At 40.8% G+C, this 24,877-nt stretch overlaps 1 protein-coding gene across 7 annotated transcripts in view; it reads right to left on the reverse strand.

Annotated features, from left to right (window-relative positions):
- LOC130369116 (uncharacterized) overlaps positions 1-24,877 on the reverse strand; it is a 163,976-nt gene that overhangs the window by 57,759 nt on the left and 81,340 nt on the right. For all 7 annotated transcript variants that reach the window (XM_056573892.1, XM_056573893.1, XM_056573898.1 and 4 more), the window contains exons 6-10: positions 19,724-19,785; positions 18,691-18,879; positions 10,344-10,426; positions 2,933-3,045; positions 849-1,001 (exon numbers count right to left, since the gene is read on the reverse strand). In XM_056573892.1, the coding sequence (XP_056429867.1) occupies positions 849-1,001; positions 2,933-3,045; positions 10,344-10,426; positions 18,691-18,879; positions 19,724-19,785 (600 nt within the window). The remainder of the gene's footprint in view (positions 1-848; positions 1,002-2,932; positions 3,046-10,343; positions 10,427-18,690; positions 18,880-19,723; positions 19,786-24,877) is intronic.

Below are 24,877 nucleotides of genomic sequence, written 5' to 3' on the forward strand. Positions count from 1 at the left end.
ATGAAGGCACATTCATTGCACAGGGGCCCTCTGCTGTCTGTGTCCGCCGCCCAGCATAGTATAGTAAAATAATATTAGAATAGTAAGGCCTTGCTAATGTTATTCAACAGTACGATTGTCATACATAATTTAAATAAATAGAGCGTAGTGTATCCCCTGCTGGCTCATGGTACTGCTCTGCTGTGATCACACCACAGGAACATTCTTTTATGAGTTATGGCATTTTGATCTTATATAGCATAATGACTTGAGTAAAAACTGAGTATTATAGCTCAAAACAAAGATTAATGAATGCAACAGAACTAAAAAAAAATAAGCCGTGAAATTGGTTACATCTTCAGGATTTATTCTGTCCATAGGTTACATTTAAATCAATGTGTGCAGGGTTGTCCCTCCCAAAAATTCCCAGTTCCCGTAACAATGATCATGTGATATTATTTTTTAATTGAGTTATTATTCCATGAAAATATAAGTAAATCGTTTTTCCTTCTTTCTGGATCAACAACACATCTTTGGAATTAATAGCATGTTCCTCAATAACTGGAACATTTGTATAAAAAACACAGGCTCCTTTCACACTACCGCTAATGCCCGTCAGTAGCGGACCTGTTGGAAGATAGAAGAGAAAAAATTGTGCGCAATAACGGACATTAGAGGATCCCATTCAAGTGAATTGGATCCTCTGTGCCCATTATGCCTCCCATTAGGCTCCATTACAATAACGGACGTTAATGGTCGGAAAAAGAAAAGAGCCTTGTAACAGAGCTTTATCTAATTTGTGAAAGTAGCCTAATATATTCAGCTCAGCTATGATTATATTTTTGACTCAGTATGATAATATAGGATACCTTTAAGTCCTGCTATGTATGCAGTGACAGCTCTGCCATAATTCAGCCGTCTTTCCAGTCCAAACTTTCTCGAATTTTCAGTCGTAGCACCACTACAAAATGAAGCTTTATGCTGGTCATCATCAAAAGAGAATGCACTTTGATCTCTCGGTACTGTATAATTAAAAAAAAAAAAATGTATTTCTTATTTTGTCATCTTGTAATTGTATCTCAATGTCAGCCAACAGCATTGACAAACATATGTACTTAGATAAAATATCTCAATACAGGAAGGCAGCACTTTATAAATCAATGTGTTAGTAATACAGAAGGGTGCAAGCAGTTTGAAAGGTCTGTGATCTAAGGTCCAACATCAAATTGTAACTGGGACTGCAGCACTCCCACAAAGGAGATCCAAAAAACAGATTTATTTGATCAAATTTAATGTGACATTTTAGCTCCCTCTCAGAGGCTTGAAAAAGTCTTAGTGAGGGAGCTAAGATGTCACATTACATGTGGTTGAATAAATTACCCCAGTATCACCAAACATACTGCAGACAAAACCAATAAGTGAATGTCTCTTCAAGATTTTTGTTTGTTTTTACTTATTAGAGGCAGATATAGAAATGTCTTTTTTCACATTTTTTTCTATTTTCTAATTGTAAACATTTTTATTTAATTTTAGTACATTATTATGGGGGTTGCCATCTTGTCTAAGCTGTTTTTAGCTGCATTTAGATATATGCTTTACAGCAAGCCCTATAGATAATAACACATTTGTCTGGAGCAGATCCCATTTGCTTGTATGGGATAGGTTTCTAGGCATGTTCTATGACCTCTGGAAATCAGCTATTGTGAATGGTGGTGTGTTATGTATCTAATAGTGTCCCCTTTTACTGTACTCCTGTCTGTGATGATAAAGAGAAAACTACTGGGAAATGATCTGTACAGAACAGAGAGCTTCAACTTATTACAGGACCTCATAGCCAGAATGAAATGTGCAAGATGACAGGATTATTTTACAATAAAGATCAGTGCTTCCATACCAGGAGTGCCTCCAGCATGTCTGGAAGTTGAAGTTTTGTAACAGCTGGAGGCACACTGATTGGGAACCACTATTAGAGGGGGAGATAAAAGGGGTACTCGGTGCTTAGACATCGTATCCCCTATCCAAAGGATAGGGGATAAGATGCCTGATCGCGGGGGTCCCGCTGCTGGGGACCCCCGTGATCTTGCATGCCGCACCCCTCCCATAGGCTTGCATTGAGGGAGGCGGAGCGTGACGTCACATGGGGTGGAACCTTGAAGTCACAAAGCTCCGGCCCCGTGATCGACAGTAATCAGACCCGGAGTGAAAATGCTCTGGGGACTGATTTTAACGGGGTGCAGCGTGCAAGATCACGGGGGTCCCCAGCGGCAGGACCCCCATGATCAGGCATCTTCTCCCCTATCCTTTTGATAGGGTATAAGATGTCTAAGCGCTGGAGTACCCCTTTAAACTACCATTATAAAATACAGGAAGATAAAAATGTACCTTTCAATGTCCTTATATGAATGCCACCAAACTTTTTGTAATAACATATTGTGGAATTGAAACAATAATTGTGCCTACAATAATGTTTTTATGAACATATAGGTTTCAGCCCTGATATTTTGAGTAGTATCTTAGAAAATAAATGAAGAAAGGAATAAAACGCACTCACTGCTCCGATGTAGGCTGTATAGAGGATATATTCAGTGCAAGGTTAGGTGCAAAATCACGGACAGGTACGCGGCAGAGGTCTGAAGAGGCGTGCAGTGCTCACGCGCAACAGCTGTCACCTTACTCCAACAACCTGTCTGTGATTTTGTACCTTATCTTGCACTGAATAAATCCTCTACACAGCCTGCACTGGAGCAGTGAGTGCCTTTATTCCTTTCTTCATCTGTTGATGGATTGCTTGCCTCTTGGAGATACCCACCTCCGCCAGTGTATGAAACTAGCATCAGGTGGCTTTGAATTGCTGCTAAGCCTGCCAGCGTGTGTCTGGGAAAATATAGGTAGAAGTGCCGACTCCTCTCTCTATTGTGCATTGCAATGTTAGAAAATAGTTTTTCACACTTACCAGGTGCTGAATATGTTCTTTGTAAATGGAATGAAACACTTTGTGCCGTCCAGCAAGCAGAAGGCAGACGTACAGAGATAACTGTATGAGGAACATTTAGCGACCAAAGCAAACTAGACACAAAAAAAAATGTAAGTTCGCCAACCTCTAGCAAAAGATGCAAAAGGTAACATCTTACTTTTAGATTGTAATTAAGAAAATGCATATCCTTGGCACTGCAAATTCTGGTTGATAAGACTAGCTGAGAAAAGCACAACAGAGGAAACAATTTGTATTGCTGTCATTGGGGAGAGGTTAAGGTGCCAAAATTAGCTAAGTAAAGAATATGGTGTGAATTTTCTGCAGTTGTCAAAAAGTTATAAAATTACCCATTTTATAGCTTTCTGTGTGTGTGTGTGTGAACATTATGCCTCATTGCAAATATGAACTCTATGTAGACAGTACTTCCACACAGAAATGCTGCAGCAGCAGAGTCCCATTGATTTCAATGGGATTCTGCAGCGGGGTGCACATAGCAATACCTGGAGCAGAAATCAAAATTACGGTGTCCTCAGAAATAATGAACATGCCCATTCTTTCTGCGGAGTCATCAAGGAATGCATTGCCATCTATTAGACAGCGCATTCCTGAGCAGTCCTTGCAGCATGTGATGCTGGCGTCTGCAGTCTGCAATATGTCCTCACAGAGATTTTCCGTGCACAAACTCTGGGTGGTGAGCATAGCCTAAAGGGGAAATTTATCATTGTCTGTGAAAATCAAGTTCTTTTTACCCCGTTTGCCTTGGCCTACATCGTGTGTACTATTCCCACATTTATCAAAGAGGTGCATGGTATTCATTTATACACTGCTCAAAAAAATAAAGGGAACACTTAAACAACACAATGTAACTCCAAGTCAATCACACTTCTGTGAAATCACACTGTTACGCCTAGCGCTCCGGGTCCCCGCTCCTCCCCGGAGCGCTCACGGCGTCTTTCTCCCTGCAGCTCCCCGGTCAGTCCCGCTGACCGGGAGCGCTGCTCTGTCATGGCCGTTGGGGATGCGATTCGCACAGCGGGACGCGCCCGCTCGCGAATCGCATCCCAGGTCACTTACCCGTTCCCGTCCCCTGCTGTCATGTGCTGGCGCGCGCGGCTCCGCTCTCTAGGGCGCGCGCGCGCCAGCTCCCTGAGACTTAAAGGGCCAGTGCACCAATGATTGGTGCCTGGCCCAATTAGCTTAATTGGCTCCCACCTGGTCCCTGACTATATCTAACCTCCTTCCATGCACTTCCTTGCCGGATCTTGTTGCCCTTGTGCCTAGTGAAAGCGTTTTGTGTGTTTAAAACCCTGTGTACCAGAACTTCTGCTATCTCCCCTGACTACGAACCTTGCCGCCTGCCCCCGACCTTCTGCTACGTCCGACTTTGCTTCTGCCTACTCCCTTGTACCTCGCCTATCTTCAGCGCCAGAGAGGTGAGCCGTTGCTAGTGGATACGACCTGGTCACTACTGCCGCAGCAAGACCATCCCGCTTTGCGGCGGGCTCTGGTGAAAACCAGTAGTGTCTTAGAACCGGTCCACTAGCACGGTCCTCGCTATCCCTCTCTGGCACAGAGGATCCACCTCCTGCCAGCCGGCATCGTGACACACACTGTCCACTCAAGAAGCAACACTGATTGACAATCAATTTCACATGCTGTTGTGCAAATGGAACAGACAACAGGTGGAAATTATAGGAAATTAGCAAAACACCCCCAATAAAGAAGTGGTTCTTCAGGTGGTGACCACAGACCACTGCTCAATTCCTATGCTTACTGGCTGATGTTTTGATCACTTTTGAATGCTGGCGGTGCTTTCACTCTAGTAGTAACATGAGACGGAGTCTACAACCCACACAACTGGCTCAGGTAGTGCAGCTCATCCAGGATGGCACATCAATGTGAGCTGTGGCAAGAAGGTTTGCTGTGTCTGTCAGAGTAGTGTCGAGAGCATGGAGGCACTACAAAGAGACAGGCAAGTACATCAGGATATGTGAAGGATGCGGTAGGAGGGAAGCAACCCAGCAGCAGGACTGCTACCACCACTTTTGTGCAAGGTGGAGCAGGAGGAGCACTGCCAGAGCCCTGCAAAATGACCTCCAGCAGGCCACAAATGTGCATGTGTCCACTCAAACGGTCAGAAATAGACTCCATGAGGGTGGTATGAGGGCCTAACGTCCACAGGTGGGGTTGTGCTTACAGCCCAACACCATGCAGGACGTTTGGCATTTGCCAGAGAACACCAATATTGGCAAAGTCACCACTGACACCCTGTGCTCTTCACAGATGAAAGCAGGTTCACACTGAGCACGTGACAGACGCCGTGAGAACATGAGACGCCGTGGAGAACATTCTGCTGCCTGCAACATCCTCCAGCATGACCGATTTGGCAGTGGATCAGTAATGGTGTGGGGTGGCATTTCTTTGGGGGGCCGCACAGCCCTCCATGTGCTTGTCAGAGGTAGCCTGACTGCCATTAGGTACTGAGATGAGATCCTCAGACCCCTTGTGAGACCATATGCTGGTGAAGTTGGCCTTGGTTTCCTCCTAATGCAAGACAATGTAAGACCTCATGTGGCTGTAGTGTGTCAGCAGTTCCTGCCAGAGGAGGGCATTGATGCTATGGACTGGCCCGCCTCATCCCCAGACCTGAGTCCAATTAAGCACATTTGGGATATCATGTCTCGCTCCATCCACCAACGCCACATTGCACCACAGACTGTCCAGGAGTTGGCAGATGCTTTAGTCGAGGTCTGGAAGGACATCCTTCAGGAGACCATCCGCCACCTTATCAGGAGCATGCCCAGGTGTTGTAGGGAGGTTATACGGGTGTGTGGAGGCCACACACACACTACTGAGACTCATTTTGACTTTGACTCATTTTTAAAAGGGTCTTTGAAAAATAAAAGAAGCAAGATGATAAATTTTGATAAATCTCCCCCATAGAGAATAGTCAAAACCTGTGTAGAGGAAAAGTTGTCCAGTTGCCCATAGCAACCAATCAGATCGCTTCTTTAATTTTTCAAAGGGCCTTTGAAAAATAAAAGAAGCAATCTGATTGGTTGCTATGGGCAAATGGTCAATGGTTTTGATAAATCTCCCCCATAGAGAATAGTCTAACAATCCAAGATGGCAGCAAAGGTACCAAATCACTTAGCAGCGAATAATCGTGTAACAAGCCATGGTCATGATACACAAAATAGAACAAGCTAGGAGCAGTATAGGATCTAGTGCAGACAGATTCAAACACAAGCAAGGAATGACAGGCTGGCTGGAAATTTATATCCACCTGAGAAGGGTGTGGAGGCAGAGACCAGATGAGGCCCAGCATTGTCACAGCAATGCATGATGCTTCGGCCAAACACCAGAAAACTTAACCCTTCTGCCAGAATCAGGCCGAGTCATGACACTCTGTTTATTGTATGATGATTGATATTTGCACTTCCATGAAAGCTTTTAGTTAGTCTGGTAGCATGATAACTTTTTTTTTTCTTCTAGTTTTCCTATTACAAGTAAAACCACACACTATACCCACTTTCTTCCATAGCTTTAGCTTTTCCACATATCCAGCAAACCACCCACTATCTCTTCCACAGCAATTCATGGTCAATAATTCTCAATACTCTCAATAATAGCATAACCATTATTTGTTTATTCCCTATTGCTTATATTTATTTAACAGCATTGACTATGAAACTGAGAAAAGTAAGATATAATTGTGTGAACAAAATTCAACTGTGATTTGACCATTTTAAAAAGATTATCCAACCATAACAACTTATTCCCTTTTCACAGCATAGGGGATAGGTGTCTGATTGTGGGGGGTCCGACTGCTGGTGCCCTACGTAATCTCGAGAACAGGGACAGAATGGAGTTGTGGTTACGTGTGTGCACCGCTGCTCTATTCATACTCTGTGGGAGCAAAAGAAAATTGCTGACAACAGCAGTTGAAGACTCAGATCACAGTTCTTGAGATCGCAGAGGATCCTTGTAGTTGGATTCCCTGCGACCAGACACTGCTCTTTTCACAAAACAAAATATGACTGAATCCGTGTTGCACAAAGTAATTAGGTATAATTGGTCAACACAGAGTATTTGACTCAACCTAAAAGGTAGAATGGGCCAATGGAACGGTTCTAGACTTATTTATCTCTAGACACAGAATCCTGACCTGTTGTGTAACACTTTCATATTCAAAACTTAAACAAATTTAAACATACAGGGGGTAGACTGCACCTCCAGATTCTTTGTAGCTCAAATACTCCAAATAATTTTTCCATGACTAGCAGACACATACAGACCTTCATTCTGGTGCTAGAGCTAGGCTGAAATAATTAGAAATCCTTGCATGACATTTGCCTTATTACTCCTTATTCTGTCTGAGTAAAGCTTTGTGAGTCATAAGAGGAGCTACAAAAAGCAGCAACATTCTCACTTTTGTTATTTATTAGTCTCACCGCAAGGTAAAATGGAATTCTTTATCCTCTGAAGCACATTATCAGAACATTCTTAACATTTGTATATTTTAAATAAATGCCATTTCTCTATCACTAACCAATTGAGTATGAATTATTTACTTATTTATGAAGTTTTCTATCTGCCACACTAAATACTTAGTTTACTGCCAGCTACAGTGTCAAGTTGTGGTTGGCTCATGAGCCTGTTTTTAATATATATATATATATATATATATATATATATATATATATATATAAGCATACTGTTCTGTCGCATTCCAGAGGCTGAAATCTATTTTTTAATATGCATATGTGTTTAAGACATTTAGGAAATATTCAATTTTTAGATGTTTAAAACATCACCGGTCAGAGGTGTCTACAGCCCGGTACCACAGATGATGATAAAAATTGTGTAGTTATGCTACATGAGATTAGAAGCCCTGTTGCTAAGCACCATATGCAGTTGAAATCACTTGAGTGCCCAACATTGAGGTAAAATACAGGACACGCTGCTATTAAAAGACTAATAATAATGATCAGTGATGTTGGAAATGATGTGAAGATGGATGTTGTAAGAACTATTGACTAGATGAATAACTGTGAGGCTCTGTTAAGTATAATGATAACAGTGAAACATGCTACTGCATTTGATAGGAAGCAGCTTAACTAAAAGATTTCTGGATCTTCTGAAATCAGCATGCCTGGTAAATGCACACTTTCGTTCCTTGCACTTTTGTAGCACATAAAAGTTGTGAGACCAATGACAAAAAATAAGCAGGAAACTTTAATAAGTATGACCTAGCAAGCAACCTTCACAGTTGATGTGAATGCAGCTGTACAGAAGCAGCCACACAGCAAAACGAAGAGAGAAAAGATGTGAAATTCATTTGCTGTTTTTATGTGTTTTGATGCATGATGATGGCACAAAATTCACTGAACTCTGAAGTGGAACAAAAGACTAAATAATTGTGACCTCAGCTACCTGGCTGGAGATATTGGGAGATATTGAATGTAATATTTGTGGTGTCCCGGTACCGTATAGTATACCGTACCTTATATGGCGGTCCCCAAATCCAGAGTTACTCCGTTCTGCTAGGGTTCTCCTGGTGGGATAGCCCCTAGTCACATCTTCCTTCTTTAATTTTGTGATGTTTGTGTGTATATTTAATTGTGTATATAGTATCGCAGGACCTTCGGTCATGTGACTAATGTTAATTCTCTTAGCGTATGCTAAAGGACCTTCCTAGGTCACGTGTGTGGTCACATGTTTAGACCACAATCCCTTGTGTAAATTGACTGACAGATGGTATGGACCAATGAGCTCAAGGCCAACCCCTGCCCATATAAGGGAACTGCCAGCCAATCCTCGCTCTCTTGGGTTTCGGACTAGCAGAGAGGAGAGATCCGTGCAACTTTCAAAGACAAGACCAGGCCGAAGCCTGACAATACCGCAACTTACCAAATCGTGAGTTACAATACAACTCCCTGCTAAAATCTGCGTGACTGCTGGACCTAAACTCAATCCCCTAAATCCAGCGGAACAGCGCATACAAATCTCCTGAGCTTAAAACTCACAAGGTCCAAACCAACTGTCAGGATCCTAATAGACTCTTCTTGTACAAAGACTGTTCCTGTTTAACTCTGCATATAACCTGAAGTAAAAGTTCCGACAGTTTTCTGAAACCTCCGGTTGTGGACAATGATTTATTATCCCTCCCTATCGCTCTTGGGACGGGTAGCGATAGGACAAGTATATACAGAGGAGCCCACACCCTGGTGTCACGAGTGTTAAGGGTTAACCAAACACCCTTTAGTCACTGCACAGCTACACCCCATATACCCTACACCCCCACAAGCTTACCACATATGCATTTGGTACATTTCTTAAAACACCTATTTGTTTAAACATTTACATTTTTTATTTTATTTTTTTAAACAAAGCATGTTTGTGGTTTCCTGGTTAACAGTGGTATCTATTATCCTTATAATGTAATGAAATAAATCAAAATGTTGTATGTTGTTTAATTCTTAGAGTGGTATGTTCTTTGCCCAGTTTCCTGTAACCCATATATAGTTGTATTTAGTTTAGACTGTCCCTAGTGCTATAAATGAACTTGTAAGTCCTCCTCTTTGCTGAGGACAGAGCAGCAGAGAAAGATGGAGAGCATGCACCCATCACACAATGCTGCTTTCCTTCCTCTAAAATTACATGTTTATATTAACCCTACCCCTAGTAACTCCTCTCACAGACTGCATAAGGGGCAAGGTGAGAGTGAACAGGGTTATGTCGAGACAGAGTGGGGTTGGAACCTTTAGTCCTGTCCTCCCTGTTATTCTGTCCCCAATCCCATGCCCCAAAACTCTGTGTCACTCCGACCTTCAACTCCCTTGCCCCCAACCCTGTGTCACTCTGTCTCCAACTCTCCTGCACCCCAAAACCTCTGTCACTAATTTTAAAATGTTAAATGGTTGTATACATTGCTAAATAAATAATTATTTAATTATAACATGTGTAATATGATATGTATATGAGTGTTTGTCTGTGCTGGTCTGGTATGTATGTAAGCAAAAGTATTCCCCACAAATATAAGTTGTGCCTTACTCTTAGGGCAGGGGATAACTATTTGATTACAGAGGTCTGACTGCTGGGACCCTTCATGATCTCAAGAACAGGAGAAGAGAGTTTCCCCTGAAGATTGGAAAGGACGCCTCCCCTGTACAAGTCTATCTTCGACAGCTCCCATAGAAAATGGTGGAATGGAATGGTGGAATGCCTTGCGACCCCACAATTATAGTTCTCCCCTGTCCTTAGGCATAACTTATATTTGTGGGAAAAGCCCTTTCAATAATTATCTGGACTGTGCATGAAATTTTATTGTGTATGTTGAACTTAATAGAATGCAAAGTTTCTTAGCAGAAAAATTCATACTACTTACGAATCATAGAATGCAGATATTTCAGGGTGATTGAAGTCCTTAATGCCTAAAAATCGGATTGAGGAGTAATTGATTTGAAGGGCCTATAATAAAAAATAATACTCTACTTCAGTGTGCATATACAGTACTTACCTTCATATGCCTCATCAGAATTATTACAATAATTACAAAATATTAATCAATATAAAATCTCCACTACTGGAGACAGGTGGCTGTCTACCTTTAAAGGGGTACTCCGCCCATAGACATTTTATCCCCTATCCAAAGGATAGGGGATAAGATGTCAGATCGCCGGGGTCCCGCTGCTGGGGACCCCGGGGATCGCTGCTGCAGCACCGGTCTATCATTACTGCGCAGAGCGAGATCGCTCTGCACGTAATGACTGGCAATACAGAGGCCGGAGCATCGTTACATCACGGCTCCGCCCCTCGTGATGTCACGGCCCGCCCCGTCAATCCAAGTCTATGGGAGGGGGGCGTGGCGGTCGTCAAGCCCCCTGCCGTAGACTTGCATTAAGGGGACGGGCCGTGATGTCATGAGGGGCGGAGCCATGACGTCACGCTGCTCCGCCCCTGTATCGCCATCATTACACGCAGAGCAAACTCGCTCTGTGCTGTAATGATGGCAGGGTGCTGCAGCGGCGATCCCCAGGGTCCCCAGCAGCCGGACCGCGGCGATCTAACATCTTATCCCCTATCCTTTGGATAGTGGATAAGATGCCAGGGGCGGAGTACCCCTTTAAAGGTTTCAAATCAACTGGTGCCAGAAAGTTAAAAAGATTTGTAAATTACTTCTATTTATCAGCTGCTATATGCTCTAGAGGAAGTTGTGTAGTTCATTTCTGCCTGACCACAGTGCTCTCTGCTGACACCTCAGTCTGTGTCAGGAACTGTCCAGAGCAGGATAGGTTTTCTATAAGAAAACAAAAGAACTTCCTCTGTAGTGCATAGCAGCTGATAAGTACTGGAAGGATTATAAGTTTTTAAATAGAAGTAATTCACAAATCTGTTTAACTTTCTGGCACCAGTTGATTTAAAAAAAAAAAAAACAACTGTTTTCGACCAGAGTACTCCTTTAATACAAATCCATTAATGTCATAATTTCTTCCCTACTATAACCAGGTGGCACATTTGGATCTCCATAGCAGCATATTATCTGCTGGCAGCAATGCCAACTGCTAAGCAACATATTCTAGCCACTGCTGAACTAAGCTAAATTATTAGGATGGCTGAATGACTATAGTATGAATAATTACAATGAGAAACAATGTTTAATACACATTAACCTTTAGGTCATGTTCAGACCTAGTGGAGTTACAGCAGACGCTCTATGCTTATTCTGTGAGCGTTAAGTGAATTGTAATCACACACTGCAGAAAAAAAATCTCCACAAACACGTAGAATGCTCGAATTTGCTGCAGAAAGGGAGGAAAAATATAACACACAACACATACCTTTAATTGATTTTGGCCATGGATTTGCTGCACATTTCTTTATACAAATCTTTCTCTATGTGAACATACCGCACTTTTGTCACTGACAAAAATTACACTTCAGTGTCAATTAGTTATCCTTAACCGAAAAACTATTCACAAAAATAGCTTGAAATATCACTTTATTATAAACAGCAATAAAACCCTATTACACAATTAACCAAAAAATGTTATAAATCTACAGGTGAAAATATCCTACTGAGTAAACAGCATTCTCCTGATGTAAACACCCAGAAATCCCAACGTGTTTCCCCGTGTATCTGGTATCATACATTGGTTCATCAGGGGATCACAGAATAATATACAGGAAGGGGAAATACACATTAATAAACAATAAGGCATACATGTTATAAATAAAAAATAGCAGCAGGGGGTATATCTAGATTGGTCACAAGACAGCTGTACACTTAGCACTTCATATAAATCACATAGAAATCCTGGGCAGATTGCTTGTAGTTCCTTGATCCTCATATAAGTGATAGGTCTAAGATATTTAGGAATGATGATAAAGGTAACACCTACAGATCCACTATATGCACGAAGGAGTCAGATAAGAGGTATTATGTAGTTATTCTCTAAAACGGGTGTCCCGGTATAGTGACCGCCCCTCAAGGAAACCCTACTTAAGGATAGGATTGTGGAACATCTAAAATCCCATGGATTGCAAGATGCAAAACAAAATGGGTTTACTTCAGGGAGATCATGTCAAACAAATCTTATAGATTTTTTTTGACTGGGTGACTAAAATAATAGATGGCGGAGGGGCAGTAGACATCGCATATCTAGATTTTAGTAAGGCTTTTGACACTTTCCCACATAGAAGACTTATCAATAAACTACAGTAATTGAGCTTGGACTCCCATATTGTTGAGTGGATTAGACAGTGGCTGAATGACAGAGGGTTGTAGTCAATGGAGAATATTCAGAGCAAGGTCTTGTTACCAGTGGGATCTGTACTGGGACCAATATTGTTTAATATCTTCATTAGTGATATTACAGAAGGTCTCAATGGTAAGGTGTGTCTTTTTGCTGATGACACAAAGATATGTAACAGGGTTGATGTTCCTGGAGGGATCCGCCAAATGGAAAAGAATTTAGGCAAACTAGAAGAATGGTCAGAACTCTGGCAACTGAAATATAATGAGGGAGATTTATCAAAATTTGTGCAGAGGAAAAGCTACCCAGTTGCCCATAGCAACCAATCAGATCACTTCATTCATTTTTACCAAGGCCTCTGCAAAATGAAAGAAGTGATATGATTGGTTGCTATGGGCAACTGGGCAAGTTTTCATCTGCACAGGTTTTGATAAATCTCCACCAATGTTGATAAGTGCACAATAATGCACCTAGGGCATAAAAACCCTCGGGCAGAATATAGGATACTTGACACAGTCCTGACCTCAGTATCTGAGGATAGGGATTAAGGAGTAATTATTTCAGAAGACTTAAAGGTAGGGAGACAACGTAATAGAGCAGCAGGAAATGCTGGCAGAAAGCTTGGATGTATAGGGAGATGAACAACAATAAAAAAAAAGGGGTTTCAAATAGCAGGAAATGCTCAACCCCAAATGTAGTTGTGCACTTATGCTGGGAAGCAGATCCTGCGCTTGAGGTCCATCGCTAAGGGTGAAATATCTATAATAATAATAGAAGAGTTTTTCTTAATATGCAGGCAAGGGGTGAGGGTGGCTCCCACTCCATCCTGTCTCTTGATGCTCAAAAAGCGTTTGACAGGGTGGAGTGGGGCTTCCTCTTTAAAATAATAGAACATATGAATCTTGGAGAAGGCTTCTTACAGGGGCTCAGGGCCCTATATAGATCCCCCAAAGCCAAAGTTAATATTAATAATATTATTTCCCGGGAGGTAGTGACGCTGCAGAGAGGAACTAGGCAGGGATGCCCCCTATCACCGCTCCTCTTCTCCCTCTTCATTGAACCACGCAGTTGATTAGATCTTCCAGCTTGTTTGATGGGTTTGGTGTCGAGGGAGAGGAGGAGAAAATACTGCTTTATGCAGACGATGTTGTATTGTTTGTCACAGATCCAGGAAGAAAGCTTGTTAGCATTATTGACTTGATAAAGGATTTTGGTAAATTTTCTGGCTTTCAGATAAACTGGAATAAATCAGGATTACTAATGTTGTCAGGTGATAGCCAGGCCTGCCAGAGAGTGATACATGTTTTGCAGGAAAATGAGGCCCTGGAATACCTAGGAATTAAGATTTCGAGAAATATAGAAGAGTTTGCCCAGTTGAATATTACCCCATTGAGACAGAAAGTAAGAAATAAAATCCAAATATGGAAAAAGTTGCGTATGAATATGGCTGAAAGAATTAGGCTGATAAAGACAATTATTTTCCCTATGGTTTTGCATGTGATTAGAGCAGCACCAGTTTGGTTAGGGGAACACCATTTTAATAAAATACAGAGTGAGATTAATGATTTTTTATGGGATGGGAAACAAACACGGATGAAACACACATTTCTGAGTCCTCCTTTGAGTTGTGGTGGTTTGGGTATACCAAATATGCAACTGTATTATATAGCGGCACAAATTGAATACATGATAAAGGAAGATGATGTTTTAAAAGTTTTTTTTTCTAAATTAGGTATTAGGGGGGATAGCACTTTGGAATTAATTGAAGGGGGAAGATGTATGCACAGGGGAAAAATCCCCACTTGTAATATGTTTAATAAAGTATGGAGATTCACGAGACGTTTATAGGGGTTAAGGCTAGTATGCACTACACACTAATGTGGGGTAATGGAAAGTTTCCAGAAATGATGAAATTAAAGGAATATGTTAACTGGGAAAGAAATGGGGTTATTAGAGTTAAAGATTTTGTGATAGAAAGCACGTTAAAAGAGTGGAAAACATTTAATAGGGAATTTAGTATTAGGCAGAGCGAATACTTTTCATACCTACAAATCAAAAGCGCTTTTGAGAAGGAGAAGAACAACCCTAGATGGGCAATAAATAGACATGAGTTAATTGACTATATGTTTGGGCTTCGGTCCTCCTCGACAAAGGTATTAGGTAACTTATATAAGGGCCTAGTTAGATTTTCCGTTGAAAAATTTCCTCCAAAGAGTAGGGATAAATTGAAGCAAGTAGTAGGTCAGATTGATGGGGAAGAATAGAGGGAAGTATTCATAAATATTTCCCAATCATCTCTCAATATGAACCATAAAACCTCTATGATAAAGCTGATACATAGAATCCCATATACGCCGGGGTTCTTGTATAAGATAGCAAAAAGACTTGACTCTAAATGCCCGAAATGTAATATGGAAGGCGCGAATTTGTCACATATGGTGTGGAGTTGCCCAAAATTGCTTTCCTTTTGGACAGGGGTATACAAGATGGTAGAAACGAAATTGGGTATTAAGATAAGCTTTGATATTAAAACGGCCATTCTAGGGATAGGACTTAGGATGCAGTGCAAGAACAGTGTTCTGATAAAGGCTTTCAGATTAGCTAGAATAATTATTCTTAGGAGATGGTTTGCTACCCAGGGCCCATGTTGGGTTGAGTGGCAGAGGGAAGTCCAACAAATGAGAAGATTTGAAGCTATTTACTATCAGGGAAAAAAGATAGGTCAAAAAGTTGAAAACTAGTGGAAGAAATGGGATGAGGCATCCTAGCTGGTAGTGGGTGGGGGGATAGGGGTGTGGGTGGGATTATTTACATTGTGTAAAGCGAATTTTGAAATGCATTATTGTAATTTTGTAATTTGAAATAAAATTTAAAAACTAAAAAAAGAAAAAAAAAAAGGGTGAACCCCAGCATAAAATGCATACAATGGATATGGGGGATGCCTACAGCAGACTACAAGTGCCACAATGGCATCCTACACCAGATGAAAGGTGTGGATGTGTAACATATAGAATAATACATAAATTTAGGTTCACTACTGTGGTAGATGTAAACAATGACATATGGCTAACCCTCAAGCTGATGTTAAAATTGAGACATTAGCCAGTATATCCTTATATGAAGGATATACCTGAGACCGCACACTAATGCCAAGGTTTCTCAAGCGGCACGGGACCTAACACTAAACCTACCTGTGCCGTGTTGGAAATGGAGGGGTATAAGCAGTAGAAAGACAGAAGTGCTCATGCCGCCATACAGAACACTGGTGAGGCCTCACTTGGAGTATTGTGCGTAGTACTGGAGGCCGTATCTCCAGAAGGATATAGATACTCTAGAGAGAGTTCAGAGAAGAGCTACTAAACTAGTACATGGATTGCTGGATAAAACTTACCAGGAAAGGTTAAAGGACCTTAACATGTATAGAAGAAAGAAGAGACAGAGGGGATATGATAGAGACTTTTAAATACATAAAGGGAATCAACACTGTAAAGGAGGAGAAGATATTTAAAAGAAGAAAAACTACCACAAGAGGACATAGTTTTAAATTAGAGGGGCAAAGGTTTATGCAGTAATATCAGGAAGTATTACTTTACTGAGAGAGTAGTGGATGCATGGAATAGTCTTCCTGCAGAAGTGGTCGCTGCAAATACAGTGAAGGAGTTTAAAAATGCATGGGATAAGCATAAGGCTATCCTTCATATAAGATAGGGCCAGGAACTATTGATAGGATACAGATTATTGGGCAGACTAGATGGGTCAAATTGTTCTTATCTGCCGACATATTCTATGTTTCTATGATAGTCTCTTTCCACATCAGATAGAAAACACAGGCGACCTGCAGTCTGGTTCGGCAGCTGCAGTGTGCGATATCCATATCCAGGAGTGAGGATCTACCCTATAGAACTAATGCAGCCAAGGGGGTTGCTATAAGACCTGCTATGAGCAGATTATGGATTAATTACGTGTGAAGTTACTGTTTTGTAGGTGGCATCCGTGAATTTGGAGCCATTTACTGATTAGTGAGTGCAGGATGTGTTTTCTCTCTGATGTGGAAAGAGACTATCGACAGTGAGGGGCGGTCACTATACCGGGACACCCGTTTTAGAGAATAACTACATAATACAGATTATCTGACTCCCTCGTGCATATAGTGGATCTGTAGGTGTTTCCTTTATCATCATTCCTAAATATCTTAGACCTATCTATCACTTATATGAGGATCAAGGTACTACAAGCAATCTGCCCAGCATTTCTATGTGATTTATGTGAAGTGCTAAGTGCACATCTGTCTTGTGACTAATCTAGATATACCCCCTACTGCTATTTTTTTTATTTATTGCATGTATTCCTTATTGTATGTTAATGTGTATTTCCCCTTCCTGTATATTATTCTGTGATCCCCTGATGAACCGATGTATGATACCAGATACACGGGGAAATGCGTTGGGATTTGTGGGTGTTTACATCAGGAGAACGGTGTTTACTCAGTAGGATATTTTCACTTGTAGATTTTATAAAATTTTTTGGTTAATTGTGTAACAGGGTTTTATTGCTCTTTATAATAAAGTGATATGTCTAGCTATTTTTGTGAATAGTTTTTTCTATGTGAACATACCCTTGAGATTGCTTACTAGTCTACAATAATTACAGCCAAGGAAATGTATTTTTTAATCATTGTTTAATATATCACAATTCACATTCAGTGAAATTTTTCTCTCACCAAACCCCCTCTCCCAGCTGACATCCCCTCCCCTCTAGAAGCAGAAACCATGTATTTTATACACTGAAACAAATAGAACAGGTGTGTCTCTTTCTAGCGCTGACAGCAGCTCCAGCCCCACCTGCTCAGCTGTGGTGTCGCCCATAACCCATAGCAATGCCTGGGCCAATCAGGAGGACTGGATGACAAGCCAATTGTAACGCCCCCATCTTCTTGGGCTGGTCTATTTGAGTTGCACTCTGCTTTTAGACACTTGCCTGAGGTAAAGGAATCTTCATTGTTCCTGGCTTTGGTTTTGCTCTATCCTATGTATCTATCTATTCTCTTGGCTCATTCTCTGACCCCTCTATTGTTTACTGGATCTGTACTGCAGCATTCCGTTACCAATTTGGCTTGATTATAAATTTGTTTGTGCTTTTCCTGTCTGTATGTTTGACTTCTCTACTCCCTACACCTTAGTAGCATAGTGGCTGACACTGTGGTTGGGGCCACCCTATTAAGGAGGTAAGCACCCAAAAGATAGGGACAGAGGGTATGACTCACTTATCCCTGCCCAGCGTGACAACAAATTCATCTGGGGAACCTGAGATGTTTTTGATTTAACCCCACTATGTCTTATATTATTGCTGCTCTGTTCTGGAGGCGGAGAATTTAAATGGGTGGTTCTAAGCTAAGTCACCCATAATAGTAGTTTTGCACCCTACGCTTATGTTTTGTCCCTTATATATCTATTGATACTCTGTCCTCCTGTAACCTGACCTTTGGCTTGATTTTGACTCTGTTCTTTTCTACTTAGATTGGACTATGCTGCCCTATAGGTTTGAACCATCTCAATTTTGACTATGCCTTGTCATTTTGTTTATGTACTTTTGCACATCTCCTGGTTCTGATCTCTTTGCTTGTTTCCTGGTTGACCCCTTGTTTGCCATCTTTGTACTGTCTTTGCTCGTTTGTTACTAACCAGGACTGTCAAGCAGTTCAAGGGAAAAAACGCACGCTAACAAAATTGAGTTAAAAAAGTTGAAAATTATAGATTTCCCCCCATATGAGAACCCAGCATAATATATGGAAATATAATATGAAATTAATCAGCAAACAAAATCGTGTTAAAGGGTAAAGAAGTTAGTCAGGATTTTTCAATACAAATATTAGGTATTCAGTGATCTCCTTTTTAAATTTATATGTATACTAACCCAGTAAACACAGAAAACAATGGTGGCTATCTCTATTATATTAATATCATGAGCTATATGAATTACCTTTTCATGATCATCATTCAGTAGAGGAGATGAGTTATTTTCTGGGCTCATGTATTTTTTAATGTTGCCTCTTAGTATCAGTGAACAGGCATGAGAAGGGTTGATGCGCAGCCCGTAATCTAAATCTTTAATAGCTTCCTTTTCTTTCTGCATTGTGCACCACACAAGAGCTCGGATGCAATAAACATCCTGAAAAGAGAAAATGCTAAAATGACAATAATAGGGTAAACTAGAGGCTCGATATAATAGAATCCAATTTGATATCCATTGAAGTGTGCTAAAATAAAATGACAGCCATATACCAAAGAGCATATCCTGTTAATATGGACAATGCCTTTCTATGGACATCAATTTCTCAGTCTGTTTTTAGTAAGAGCTAACAATTTCAAATGTTTACAGTGCCTTCAAAGCTTCAGCTCATGAATAAATCGTATTTACTCAAGGATGCTCATTGCAAACATGGTGAAATGTATTTTACATACAAATTAAAATATAACATTTATCTAAATTATTTCAAACATAAGAGACAAGAAACTAAAGAGCTTACACTCTCCAAAATAAACATGTCCTAAAAAAACAGGCAATGGCCTCTATAACTCATCAGTCTTACCAGTATCTAGGTCAAGCTGTGCCTTTTTTAGGTCCATTAGGAGAATAAGTATCACTATTTTGGACCCATGATTACTCATACTCTGCGCCCTTCACAAAAAAATAGACCAACCGCCCTGTTAAGAGCAACCCCATACTGAAACCATGTCCTTGTGTGCCCCAGATGTCTCTTATCCATTACAATTTGAATAATTGTATTAATCATTATACTTGGTGTTCCGTAGTAGTAATAATGGCTGTGTAATTTATTATTACAGTATTACCAGTTCTACCAATTCATTGTTGAATCCAAATGCTCTTTAATTCACTTTTATTCTCAGATTAGAATCTTGAATTTCCAAGATAAATTCCTTATTTACTTATGTGATATCAGTTGTGTTAATAAATAAGCAGATTTGTTATAATACCATGTTTTCAGACTTACTGGATTCAACCTATCTAAGAAAACAGCAGCATCAGCGTCTTTCAAGACTTTCCTTGTTTCACCTACAGTAAAAAAATAAAAAAAAACATGGTTCAAGTAAAAGACAAAGCATATTGAAAGTATTGTTGAACTTAGACTCCCATAGCTGTCCTTGGTCCATTGGTGGATTTAGATATAAGTCGCTGGTGCCGCTTATCCTTTTGTTCTCTGGAGTAGTCTATATTGAAAGTATTAGTCAACATATTATAGGATGAGATTCAACAATTACAAATAAGTAATACCGTAATTAGTACCGTAATACACTGTAACAAATTCTATGTTTTCACATTTTTGTAAGATAGCTTGCATGATTTGTTGCATTAATATTATCATATACTTAATTATTATATTGTTTCCATTATATAAAATGCATTCAGAAAGTATTTAGACCCTTCCCTTTTTTTTTCTTAATGTTACAACCTTTTTAACATTTCTCACCATCATTCTGTACTCAATGTTATATAATGAGAATGTAAAAATAGGAATATATTAAAAATAAAACTTTGCTAACACTTATGATTTAGATGATCTCTTGATCATCTCTGAGATGTTTCTACACCTTGATTGGAGTCACCTGTGGTAAATTCAGATGATTGGACATGATTTCACAGCAAAAATTGCCTGTAGAGACAGGATTGTGTGGATCTATAATCGCTTAAGAAGGATACAAAAACATTTATGATGCACTGAAAATTACCAAGAACATAATGGCCTCCATAATTCTTAAATGGAAAAAAAATTGGTGCAACTAGGAGTCTTCCTAGAGCTTGCCACTCAACCACACAAAGTAATCTGGGGAGAAAATTCTTGGTAAGAAAGGTGATCAAGAAGCCACTGGTCACTCTGGCAGAGCTCCACAGAAATTTCCAGAAGGTCAATCATCATTGCAGCACTCCACCATCTGGGACAGAGTGACCAGAAAGAAGCCTCTCAGTAAAAGACACTTAAAGGGGTACTCCGCTGGAATTTTATTATTATTTTAAATCAACTGGTGTCAGAAAGTTAAACAGTTTTGTAAATTACTTCTATTTAAAAATCTTAATCCTTCCAGTACTTATCAGCTTCTATATACTTGTCACGATGCCGGCTGGCAGGAGGTGGATCCTCTGTGCCAGAGAGGGATTGGTGTGGACCGTGCTAGTGGACCGGTTCTAAGTTACTACTGGTGTTCACCAGAGCCCGCCGCAAAGCGGGATGGTCTTGCTGCGGCGGTAGTAACCAGGTCGTATCCACTAGCAACGGCTCAACCTCTCTGACTGCTGAAGATAGGCGCGGTACAAGGGAGTAGACAAAAGCAAGGTCGGACGTAGCAGAAGGTCGGGGCAGGCAGCAAGGATCGTAGTCAGGGGCAACGGCAGGAGGTCTGGAACACAGGCTAGGAACACACAAGGGAACGCTTTCACTAGGCACAAGGGCAACAAGATCCGGCGAGGGAGTGCAGGGGAAGTGAGGTATACATAGGGAGTGCACAGGTGAACACACTAATTGGAACCACTGCGCCAATCAGTGGCGCAGTGGCCCTTTAAATCGCAGAGACCCGGCGCGCGCGCGCCCTAGGGAGCGGGGCCGCGCGCGCCGGGACAGGACCGACGGAGAGCGAGTCAGGTACGGAAGCCGGGGTGCGCATCGCGAGCGGGCGCCACCCGCATCGCGAATCGCATCCCGGCTGGAGGCGGTATCGCAGCGCACCCGGTCAGTGGATCTGACCGGGGCACTGCCGTAGCGAGAATGTTGCGAGCGCTCCGGGGAGGAGCGGGGACCCGGAGCGCTCGGCGTAACAATACTCAACAGGAAGTTCTTTTCTTTTTGTATTTCCTTTCTGTCAGGCCACAGTGCTCTCTGCTGACACCTCTGTCCATTTTAGGAACTGTCCGGAGCAAATCCCCATAGCATATATATCTTGCTCTGGACTGTTCCTGACATGGACAGAGGTATCAGCAGAGAACGCTTTGGTCAGACAGAAAGGAAATGCAAAAAGAATATAACTTACTCTGGAGAATACAGCAGCTGATAAGTACTGAAAGGATTAAGATATTTAAATAGAAGTAATTTACAAATCTGTTTAACTTTCTGGCATCAGTTGATTTAAAAAATTTATTTTCCAGTGGCGTACCCTTTTAACCGGCAAACCTGGAGTTTGCAAAAAAAAAAAATCACCTAATGGTTCTCTGGTTTGATGACACCATAATTGAGCGGGCCTCCATTCTAGGTGTCATGTCTGAAGAAATCCAAGCACTGCTCATTATCTGCCCAATACCACCCCACAGTAAAGAATGGTGGTTGCAGCATCATGCTCTGGGGGTGATTTTCAGCGGCTGGGCGAGGGAGAGTGGTCAGTTTTGAGAAAAAGCTGAATGGAGCAATGTACAGAAAACTTTTTAATGAAACCCTGATCCAGAGTGCTCAGAATACCCAAGCTGGGCCTTCCAAGATGACAATAGGCCTAAGCACGCTGCCAAGACAACACGGGAGTAGATAAGGGACAATTCTGTGAATATCCTGGAGTGGCTTAGCCTGAGCCCTGGCTTGGACCCAGTCAAACATCTCTGAAGAGACCAAAAATAAAATAAAGGTTGTCTACCGAAGGTCCCCATCCAATCGGACAGATCTTGAGAGGATCTGCAGAGAGAAATGGTAGAACATTTAAATCCAAGTGTGTAAAACTTGTGGCATTATACCCAAGAACACTGGAGGCGGTAATCACTGCCAAAGGTGCTTCAACAAAATACTGAGTAAAGGGTCTGAATACTTATGTCACTGCAATATTTTAGTTTTTCCTTTTCAATAAATTACAAAGATTTCTGACATTCTGCTTTTACTTTGTGTTAACTTTGGTGGGAGAAAAATAATAAATTTTTATTTTCGTGAAATGGGTAAATAAAAATATATTTAATTAGCTATGTATTTTTTAATTACCGTATTTTTTGTCATATAATACGCTCTGGCATATAAGACGCACCTAATTTTATATAATAAAATCTAGAAAATAAAGATTCTGAACCAAATACAATGTAAAGTATAGGACAGTGATCTTCAACCTGCGGACCTTCAGATGTTGCAAAACTACAACTCCCAGCATGCCTTGACAGCCAACGGCTTAGTGACTCTAATCAGGGAAGACCTGCAAGTCACTGGATGTAGCTGTATATAATTGCTCATATGGTCGGCAAAGACCTGTGTACAGCTGGTATCAACCATTATATGGTCACTATATGGGGGGAATATTTCCTACTCGTATACTGGTATTGTTGATAATATTACTCTCAGTATATAGGATTTGCCCAGTAACAGTATGATGGTAATGTGTATGGTGATAATATTCCTTCTTGTAAACAGGTATTATTTGTAATATTTTTCCCAGTATACAGGATTTGGTCAGTAATCGTATGATGATGATATGTATGGTAATACAATTTCTTCTGTGTATACTTGTACTGTTAATATTCTAAAAAATAAATGGGAGGTCAACATAAAACATGAATTACCAAGCCGAGGATACTGTGTTGCACATAAACCCAATGTGTCAAAAGGATAACCAACAATAAATATAGGAAAACAGTCCTACTAGGCTGGGGATGAAGGTAAAAATATAAGAATGTAAAAGAGAATAGGAGGAATAAAAGAGAGTAAGAATGAAGTAAAGAGATGGTGTTCAATGATAAAATAATTTTTAATATTTAATAGGTACATGTACAGTCTTCAGCAGGGCCCTTGCCTCAGACTGTCAATAAAAAATGCTATAAAATAAGCTAAAAGATCAATGCAAAAATATTTATACAGTATTTCTCATATAAGAATGTTCATGCAATACTAGGTGCTACCCCTAGGGACAGGTCAGGGAAAATAGGACATTTGGCAATTTAGGCAATTAAAGTGCTGCAGGTGCTGGAGTTAGTATAGTCTTTCCATAATTAAAAGTCACTTGATATAGTAATTGTTTTATCTGCAAAGACAGCTACGTGTCTGGATTGTAATAATATCAGTTGAAAGTATTCGGTGGCAGAATTTTTGCAAAGCTGGAGGCCCCCTTTTTGAGCCCACTTTACCCTGTCGGCACAGGGCTAGGTGTAAGCGGTCTCAAAGCTGGGGGTTTACTGTTGTATAATCGGTTGCTCTGTTTAATAGCCTCAGAACCTCGCTACCACTGCCGGCGCGGGGACCAATGTGCGGGGTTCTGAGCGCAATGATGTTAGACACAATAACACAGAGAGTTCACAATTTGTAATCCTTCCGAACCTCGCTAGTGCCCGGCGGCGCGGGGACAAGTGTGTGGGGTTCCGAATGAGCTGTGATGTAGCACTATTTGCCTCTTACCGGCTTCTTCGCTGTAGCTAGACAGCGGAGGGGGGATGGTTCCTGATGAATTTTGGAATCCGTGCAGAAGATTCTAGGTTCAAAGTTCTCCTTTGTGTCCACAAGTAGGAGTGAGGGTAAGAGTGTTCTCGGGCTAGACGTGTTTCAGGGAGCCTTGTCCCCTTTTTCAATAGCAGTGAGAACTGAATGTCTTAGACTAAGACATTCAGTTCTCACTGCTATTGAAAAAGGGGACAAGGCTCCCTGGCACTTTAATTGCCTAAATTGCCGAATGTCCTATTTTCCCTGACCTGTCCCAAGGGGTAACACCTAGTATTGCATGAACATTCTTATATGAGAAATACTGTATTAATATTTTTGCATTAATCTTTTAGCTTATTTTATAGCATTTTTTATTGACAGTCTGAGGCAAGGGCCCTGCTGAAGACTGTGCATGTACCTATTAATTATTATTTTATCATTGGACACCATCTCTTAACTTCATTCTTACTCTCTTTTATTCCTCTTATCCTCTTTTACATTCTTATATTTTTACCTTCATCCCCAGCCTAGTAGGACTGTTTTCCTATATTTATTGTTGTTAATAATATTACTCTTAGTATACAGCATTCGGTCAGTAACACTATGATGGTAAAATGTATGGTGATAATATTCATTGTTATATACTGGTATTATTAGTAATATTGGTCTCAGTAGACAGGATCTGTCTAGTTACAGTATGATGGTAATATGTATGGTAATAATGTTTTCTCCTTGTATACTGGTATTATTGGCAACATTGGTCCCAGTATTCAGGATTTG

Source organism: Hyla sarda, chromosome 4 (genome assembly GCF_029499605.1).
Source record: "Hyla sarda isolate aHylSar1 chromosome 4, aHylSar1.hap1, whole genome shotgun sequence".
NCBI lineage: Eukaryota > Metazoa > Chordata > Amphibia > Anura > Hylidae > Hyla > Hyla sarda.